The 9,389-nt window shown below is 46.5% G+C and overlaps 1 protein-coding gene across 1 annotated transcript; it reads right to left on the minus strand.

Annotated features, from left to right (window-relative positions):
- Positions 1 to 7,238: 7,238 nt before the first annotated feature.
- LOC119310724 (cytochrome P450 89A2-like) lies at positions 7,239 to 8,783 on the minus strand. Its single transcript, XM_037586373.1, has one exon. It carries the CDS (start codon positions 8,781 to 8,783, stop codon positions 7,260 to 7,262), a length of 1,524 nt encoding a protein of 507 aa, XP_037442270.1. The 3' UTR covers positions 7,239 to 7,259.
- Between the last annotated feature and the right edge of the window lie 606 nt (positions 8,784 to 9,389).

Below are 9,389 nucleotides of genomic sequence, written 5' to 3' on the forward strand. Positions count from 1 at the left end.
ATTCTTTTTTTCCTGTTTTTCTTTTTTCTACTTTAAATAACTTGGGCTTTCAAAGAAGTTCTCAATTTTTTTTTAAAATAAGAATTTCGTAAAAAAATTCAAGAAATCATGTTCACACATTTAAAAAATGTTTGTCATTTAAAAAAATGTTCACATATTCACAAATTTTCTTGTATTGACAAAATGTTCAAATAATGTTTAAAAACGTATAAACTGTCCCTCTAACCATTGTCATCGAAGTCATCGTAGGCACCTCGTCATCGATGGGAACGTCTCCTCCCACTGAATACGCATCGCCGGAAATTCTGAGATAAATCCAAAAATAAATGCGAGCACCAGGACTTAAACACTGGTGGGCTGGGATACCACAGTCCCTCTAACCATTCAACCACGAGTTGGTTTTATCAGCATAACATGTGTCACAGCCCCACAGGGGCCATTTTTTCTTAATAAAGCAAAACAACCGTAATTTGAAAGTAACTTAAGGTTAATTAATGGAGCATAAGTTGACCTGACAGCAGAAACATTCAAAAGGATGATCAGAACCTCTAGAGATTGTACGTCGTTCCGGTTGTACGGTCAGCACAACGATGAACATCCGTTGAAAGCTACGGCCAGCGTATAACCACAAATTCACAAAAAAGCTTGCTTTCAGTTTTGGCTCAAACAGCTCTAGAAGGACGCTTCTTGCAAAGACATGTTTTTCTCGTATGGCATCAGCTAAACCCATAATTAAATTGCCATGCATCTTCGGAGAAGCGACTCAGTTAATCCGGAAACGTACCTTATCTCTTTTCTTACAGTTTATACAAAGCACAGCTACAGCTACAGGCCGATGACCACCTGCTCGCCACCTTTTTTTTGCGATGGACCTGCTTGCCATTTCATCCAAGTATTTTGGATCTGCTATTCTGTTTAATTCTCTTTATGGATCATGACCTCGAGAAAGCGAGAAATATGAAACTGATTTTGCAGCAGTCGAGCAACTCCATGTCTTAAGATCAATTTTCATAAAAGTGAATTGTTTTGCTTTGACGACACTCAAGACGAGGCCGACCTGTACGCTGAACTATTCAGATGCGGATTGGACCAGTTTCCGATTGCATATTTGGGGATATAGGTACATTATCGAAGACTCACAAATACTGAATGAAAACACGTCGAATAAAGACTGCAAAAATGACTTAGGAGTTGAAAAGGTAAACTCTGTCTCTGGGTGGATGATTGGTCTTCCTAAATTTATTACTAAGTAATATGGTACTATATACGATTTTCTTCTTCCAGTTGCCGAAAGGAGTTTTACATAGATTGAATTATTTTTGATCAAGATTCTTTTGGCAAGGAGATAGCAAGAGAAAGAAATATCGACTGGCTAAATGGAGTGTGTTTGGCGTCCCAAAGACCAAGGGCAGGTTGGGCATTCATGACCTTGAGGTTTAAAATAGGGCCCTCCCGGGCAAATGGTTGTTTAAATTACTGACGGAAGATGGTGTACGGAAAACCTTCCTAAAGAAAAAATATGTGGGTTCTAAGGCGGTATCCCAAGTATATTAGAAGTCTGGGGATTCCCACTTTTGGGCTGTTCTAATGGCTACGAACAAAATATTTCTTCTGCTATGAATCCTTCTCGATTAAGGATGGCTTAAAAATTAGATTCTGGGAGGACAAGTGGCTAGGAAATGCCATACTCCAGGAACAATATCCGACTTTATTCAATATTGTGACATTCAGAAGAGATTTAATTGGACTGGGACTCCAATCCTGGAACATCCTGCTCTAGTGGTTGTCGACGGTGCAATTGTCACATGGGTCTGATTTATTTCCATGGAACCTCCATGTGAATGGACAATTCTCATTTGAGCCCATGTATAGAGCGTTAGTCCAGTCTGATGTGCCAGTTGATAACAATAAGAAGATATGGAAGATGAAGATACCTCTTAAGAATAAAATCTTTGTATGACATCTTTGTCGCAGAGTCATTCTTAGATAACCTTATTAAGAAGAATTGGCACGAAAGTCCGCAATGTGTGTCACCATGATGAGACAATAAAATATTTATTCTTCCAATGCAAATTGACTTGTTCTATATGGCCAGTCATCCAAATAGCTTCTATCTTGTATCCTGTCTTGCTAATGTATTTGGCAACTGGTTACACGGGATTAATCACAAGTTTAGAACTCTTCTCAGGATGGGAGCGCTTACCTTTATTTGGTCGCCTTGGCTATGTAGAAATAATAAGATTTTTAATGATAAAAGTACTTCTCAGGTTATCTACAGATGTACCCGGACTCTTCGTTTATGATCCTCTCTACAACGCGTAAGGAATCGAGACTTGTTTACAAAAGTGTGTACATGATTGGAGGCTACGATGAAGGATACTTTTATCCAACATGGGTGGCAGCATGATCGTCAGATTGGCCCCCCTCCGTTTTAGTGTTATACAGACTCTACATGTCCCTTTGTATTTCGCCTTTTTTTCGTTTGTATGAGAGAACCCTGTTTGGTTGTGTGCATTTTAGTTATGCCGAGACTGGGTGTAATGCCTAAATCTTTTAAGTAATAAAGTGCTCTTTTTCAAATAATATTTTTAAAACCTAACAGGTTTGTGTAGGGGCAGTCAATCCAGCTTCAGGGACCCCCACCCCACCCCTCTCTCAGCCACATACACAACCCCTCTGGCAATAGACCGGGATTATAGAAAACGGTGTGTCAGTTTCAGGGATTTCAAGATCAGGGTTCAGTACGGTCTCGATGTATGAATTTAAGGTTTATTTTAAACTTTCTCTTTTAACCTACGGCGGCGGAACACCGCCACCCACGGCCATCAAGTGTTGTCGCCTCCGCCGTGCCACCGTCACTGTGGCATCCCTTCTAATTGCAGCCACGAACTATAGCGTTGGCGACCCGCAAATAAACCTACAAACATGAATTTCTTCGACGGCGACGACATGTTACCCCACCAGGGCCTTGGTGAAATTGCCTCATTCAGTATTTGTTCGTTGTCTTTGCCAGTGAGGACTCGATCCCACGACTTTTTCTTTTTTTTAGGGAATATGGTGCAAGATGCATAGCAGACTGACCGCTAGAGAGCACGCATCAAGTTCGTGTATGAAAATAGGTTAGAAATTGAATATATTTTTACAGAAGAAACTATATAAGTCAAAATTCGTTTGAATTCTTTTCGACAAAAGAATTATTCTTTTAAGATTTTTCAGAAACCGGTTTCTTTCGGCCCTACCTGAAGAAAAAAAAATCCGTGCCGAAGAAAAATACTTGTAGTTGTGCTAGCCTTATCGTGGTGGGAGCTATTTCTTCGGGTGGAGCTATTTCTTCGGGTGGAGCTAAGAGAAACCAACGTATGTACACTTCAGGTTAGTTATTTATATAGCCGTCACTGACAAGTCTTGAGGAATCAAAGTTGGACATCTAATCTCGAGGAAAGTCTGAGATAAACCTTGAATTCGTACTTCCAGGGTAAATCAAACCCTGATCTCAAAATCCTGAAACTGTCACACTGTCCTCTCTAATCAAGTCTATCGCGGTCTTTTTTGTTAAGAACTCATTTGTGCTTGGGGGATTGCATGCGTGACAGAGAGGGGGAGGGGGATTGCCGCCCTTGGTAAGAAAAAATAATTCTATAAGACCAGGTCTCATGGTTTAGCAGGTGAGACCCATCCTGATGGATGACACGTGGCATTCGCAAATTATCCCCATCCCCACCTAAAAACAGTTGGGGGGGGGTGAATATTAGATGCTTTGTGATTTGTGAATGTCACGTGTAGCACCGCATCTGAAATATGCCATGCAAAAAATGGAGCAGCATGTCCTACCATCCCTGTCAATAACCAAAATAATTTTGAGTGTTTTTTTAAACACACTACAGACGCAAAGCGCTCATATACACGCGCATATACTCACCCCTATGAATGTACACACGCACACCCTACCCCTATTAGCATCTCCGACAGATCGAGCCGACATATCATCTTGAAATTTACGAAGTCACCGTAGGCACCTCGTCATCGATGTGAACGTCTCCTCCCACTGAATACGCATCGCCTGAAATTCTGAGATAAATCCAAAAATAAATGCGAGCATCAGGACTTAAACACTGGTGGGCTGGGATACCACAGTCCCTCTAACCATTCAACCATGAGTTGGTTTTATCAGCATAACATGTGTCACAGCCCCACCAGGGGCCATTTTTTCTTAATAAAGCAAAACAACCGTAATTTGAAAGTAACTTAGGGTTAATTAATGGAGCATAAGTTGACCTGACAGCAGAAACATTCAAAAGGATGATCAGAACCTCTAGAGATTGTACGTCGTTCCGGTTGTACGGTCAGCACAACGATGAACATCCGTTGAAAGCTACGGCCAGCGCATAACCACAAATTCACAAAAAAGCTTGCTTTCAGTTTTGGCTCAAACAACTCTAGAAGGACGCTTCTTGCAAAGACATGTTTTTCTCGTATGGCATCAGCTAAACCCATAATTAAATTGCCATGCATCTTCGGGAGAAGCGACTCAGTTAATCCGGAAACGTACCTTATCTCTTTTCTTACAGTTTATACAAAGCACAGCTACAGCTACAGGCCGATGAGCACCTGCTCGCCACTTTTTTTTTTTGCGATGGACCTGCTTGGCATTTCATCCAAGTATTTTGGATTTTGCTATTCTGTTTAATTCTCTTTATGGATCATGACCTCGAGAAAGCGAGAAATATGAAACTGATTTTGCAGCAGTCGAGCAACTCCATGTCTTAAGATCAATTTTCATAAAAGTGAATTGTTTTGCTTTGACGACACTCAAGACGAGGCCGACCTGTACGCTGAACTATTCAGATGCGGATTGGACCAGTTTCCGATCGCATATTTGGGGATATAGATACATTACCGAAGACTCACAAATACTGAATGAAAACACGTCGAATAAAGACTGCAAAAATGACTTAGGAGTTGAAAAGGTAAACTCTGTCTCTGGGTGGATGATTGGTCTTCCTAAATTTATTACTAAGTAATATGGTACTATATATGATTTTCTTCTTCCAGTTGCCGAAAGGAGTTTTATATAGATTGAATTATTTTCGATCAAGATTCTTTTGGCAAGGAGATAGCAAGAGAAAGAAATATCGACTGGCTAAATGGAGTGTGTTTGGCGTCCCAAAGACCAAGGGCAGGTTGGGCATTCATGACCTTGAGGTTTAAAATAGGGCCCTCCCGGGCAAATGGTTGTTTAAATTACTGACGGAAGATGGTGTACGGAAAACCTTCCTAAGGAAAAGATATGTGGGTTCTAAGGCGGTATCCCAAGTATATTAGAAGTCTGGGGATTCCCACTTTTGGGCTGTTCTAATGGCTACGAACAAAATATTTCTTCTGCTATGAATCCTTCTCGATTAAGGATGGCTTAAAAATTAGATTCTGGGAGGACAAGTGGCTAGGAAATGCCATACTCCAGGAACAATATCCGACTTTATTCAATATTGTGACATTCAGAAGAGATTTAATTGGACTGGGACTCCAATCCTGGAACATCCTGCTCTAGTGGTTGTCGACGGTGCAATTGTCACATGGGTCTGATTTATTTCCATGGAACCTCTATGTGAATGGACAATTCTCATTGGAGCCCATGTATAGAGCGTTAGTCCAGTCTGATGTGTCAGTTGATAACAATAAGAAGATATGGAAGATGAAGATACCTCTTAAGAATAAAATCTTTGTATGACATCTTTGTCGCAGAGTCATTCTTAGATAACCTTATTAAGAAGAATTGGCATGAAAGTCCGCAATGTGTGTCACCATGATGAGACAATAAAATATTTATTCTTCCAATGCAAATTGACTTGTTCTATATGGCCAGTCATCCAAATAGCTTCTATCTTGTATCCTGTCTTGCTAATGTATTTGGCAACTGGTTACACGGGATTAATCACAAGTTTAGAACTCTTCTCAGGATGGGAGCGCTTACCTTTATTTGGTCGCCTTGGCTATGTAGAAATAATAAGATTTTTAATGATAAAAGTACTTCTCAGGTTATCTACAGATGTACCCGGACTCTTCGTTTATGATCCTCTCTACAACGCGTAAGGAATCGAGACTTGTTTACAAAAGTGTGTACATGATTGGAGGCTACGATGAAGGATACTTTTATCCAACATGGGTGGCAGCATGATCGTCAGATTGGCCCCCCTCCGCTTTAGTGTTATACAGACTCTACATGTCCCTTTGTATTTCGCCTTTTTTTCGTTTGTATGAGAGAACCCTGTTTGGTTGTGTGCATTTTAGTTATGCCGAGGCTGGGTGTAATGCCTAAATCTTTTAAGTAATAAAGTGCTCTTTTTCGAATAATATTTTTAAAACCTAACAGGTTTGTGTAGGGGCAGTCAATCCAGCTTCAGGGACCCCCACCCCACCCCTCTCTCAGCCACATACGCAACCCCTCTGGCAATAGACCGGGATTATAGAAAACGGTGTGTCAGTTTCAGGGATTTTAAGATCAGGGTTCAGTACGGTCTCGATGTATGAATTTAAGGTTTATTTTAAACTTTCTCTTTTAACCTACGGCGGTGGAACACCACCACCCACGGCCATCAAGCGTTGTCGCCTCCGCCGTGCCACCGTCACTGTGGCATCCCTTCTAATTGCAGCCACGAACTCTAGCGTTGGCGACCCGCACATAAACCTACAAACATGAATTTCTTCGACGGCGACGACACGTTACCCCGCCAGGGCCTTGGTGAAATTGCCTCAACTGCACAAACGTCGGTTTTGCTATTTATCAGGCACCTAATTTTTTTCAAAGCATCAGTCACTTTTTCTTTGTTCATTCCTAGCTCATTAGTGAAGAAAGCTCCACTATCTATCTTACGAGGAAGCCACGACCCATTTATCTATCTTAGGGGGGAGCCATGGCCCAACTATCTATCCTAAGGGGCAGGGGCGCTGCAGGGATCGCCGAAGTTGTGCGGCGAGGCTTAGATATATGGTCGGGGCTGTGCGAGGAAGGAGATAAACAGTAACGTTGATACACTTATTTTGGGATGGAGGAAGTATAAGAGACTTTTTGTTTCCCATTCCCTGTTAAAAAACCTTTTAGTTGTTTAAGGAATAGCAAATCCATTATAGATACGTTGCGTACAATATTACTGAATTCTTGAATTTAACTATAGAAACCGCATCATGGACTTTCTTTCTTGTAATTTTCTTCAGAGTTCAGAGTTGACTCTGACGCTGAGTAGAATGGATGAGACGTAGCTTCAAGTCCTTGGGATGGCGCGAACACGGAGGGGATGCTTCATGAGGGTGGTGAAATCCAGCACCTCGGTCATGTCCACCTCCTCTCCGTCCGCCGCCGGCAGCCACTCCAGCTCCCTCACGAGGCTCCCGACGAAGACGTGCAGCATGGCGAGCGTGTATCCCGGGCACATCCTGCGGCACGCTCCGAAGGGCATCATCTTGATCTCTCTGCTACCCGTGATGTCCACGCCGCACCCCTCGCCGCCGTCCAGGAACCGCTCCGGCCGGAACTCCCGCGCCGCCGCCCACACCGTCTCGTCGCGCCCGTACTCAGCGACCAGGAAGTTGACATCCGCGCCCTTGGGGACCCTGTAGCCGCCGATCTCCGTGTCGCTCTGCACGGCGTGAGGGAGGAGGAAGTGAGCCGGCGGGTGGAGCCGCAGCCCCTCGAGGACGACGGCCTTCAGGTACGGCATCCGCTGCAGGTCGCCTTCACTGAGCTCCGCCTTGCTCCTGACCTCCTCGTAGACCTTGGCCTGCATGTCCGGATGGTTCACCAGCTCCCCCATGATCCATTCCAGCGAGGTCACCGTGCTGTCCGTGCCACCGCTCAAGAACTCGGAGCAGAGACTGACGAGCTCGGAGTCCGTGAGCGGGCGGCCGCCTTCGTCCGCCACACGCAGCGCCAGAAGCGAGTCGGCGTAGCACGGTGGGTTGTCAGCGCCGCGGGGCACGGAAACGGAACGCCTTGTTTCGATCAGCGGGAGCAAGATCTCGTCCTGCCTCCGGCGGACGGCAAGGTGCGCTTCCCATCGCTTGCGGAAGAGCCTCTTGGTGAGCGCCGGCAAGAAGGAAAAGATGGGGAAGCCGGTGATGGTGCGGACGACCCACAGCTGCATCTCCTGCATCTCGTCGAGCATCTCCGGGGCGAGCCTGGCGCCGAGGCTCATGTACACCAGCAGGTCGAACATGGCGTTCCGGAACGGCGTCCTCACCTCGACGGGGTCGCCGGCGGCGCCGCGCGCGCGGAGGTCGCGGACGAGCATGTCGCGCATCCGGCGCCTCGCGGGCGCGAACTGGCTGACGCAGGCCGGGTGCAGCGCCTCGGAGGCGAGGTTGCGGCGGACGAGGCGCCAGTAAGGCCCGTAGGGCGCGGCGTTGATGTTGCGGGAGCCGGAGGTGAAGAGGAGGCCCGGCTCGAAGAGCCTCGGGCGGTCGGCGAAGGTGGCGCCGCCCTGGACGAGGACGCGGTGGGCGAGGTGGCGGTCGGAGACGAAGACGAGGGCGCGGAAGAGGCGGATGGAGATGACGGGGCCGTAGCGCGCGTGCAGCTCGCGGAGGAGCGGCGCAAGGTGGAAGATGGATCGCCGGAGCGCTAGGAACTTGGCCAGGAAGAGCTGCGCCGGTGGGCCTGGGGGAAGCTCCTTCCCGGTCACCTTCTTCTCGACGCTGTGGCGGCAGCTGAGCAAGAAGAGGAGCGCAGCTGCGAGCGAGAGTGAGAGAGTGATGAGCAAGAGGAGCGGTGGCCAGGCCGTGAGCTCCATGTGTTAGACTACTTGTATTGGTCTCCTACGCTATCGGCTTGAGCTGGTCAAGTGTGCCTTATCCCGTCGACGTTGCATGGCGCATGCAGCGCAACTACCCATCGATCTAGGATCGATTGTTGTATTCAGTTAGAGAGTGCGTGTGTATCTTCTTCTCCTCTCTCACTGATGTAATCTATATATCATTACCCCTTGTGGATGAATACAAGTGTGATGCATCCCAACCTCATCTCAATTCTTAACATGGTATCAGTTTGATCCACCCCACGCTTCCGCCATGGCCACCGAGGTCGACACCGCCGCGGCTGCCGCCGCCGCCGCCTCCTCCTCTCCGGCTACCTCCTCTCCTCCCTCTCCTCCCACTTCATCTCCCCTGCCAACCACCAACCTCCCTCCCGAAACCCCATCTCTGAGTGTCACTTCCGTGCCTCTCCCTCTCCAGACGGCGCCGCCACCGGCCTTCTATCCGACGCCCGCGTATGTGCACGCCATGCGCGCCGAGGGCGCTCACATCAATCTCCCCGTCCGCCTCGCCATGAACGGCGCCAACTACACTGTCTGGCGGGGGATGATGCTGGACGTCATCGATTAGTATGACGTCGCCTC

This window comes from Triticum dicoccoides, chromosome 1B (assembly GCF_002162155.2).
Source record: "Triticum dicoccoides isolate Atlit2015 ecotype Zavitan chromosome 1B, WEW_v2.0, whole genome shotgun sequence".
Taxonomy (NCBI): domain Eukaryota; kingdom Viridiplantae; phylum Streptophyta; class Magnoliopsida; order Poales; family Poaceae; genus Triticum; species Triticum dicoccoides.

Coding starts and splice junctions, on each gene's coding strand:
- LOC119310724 (XM_037586373.1), bottom strand. CDS start 8,783: ATGGAGCTCACGGCCTGGCCACCGCTCCTCTTGCTCATCACTCTCTCA.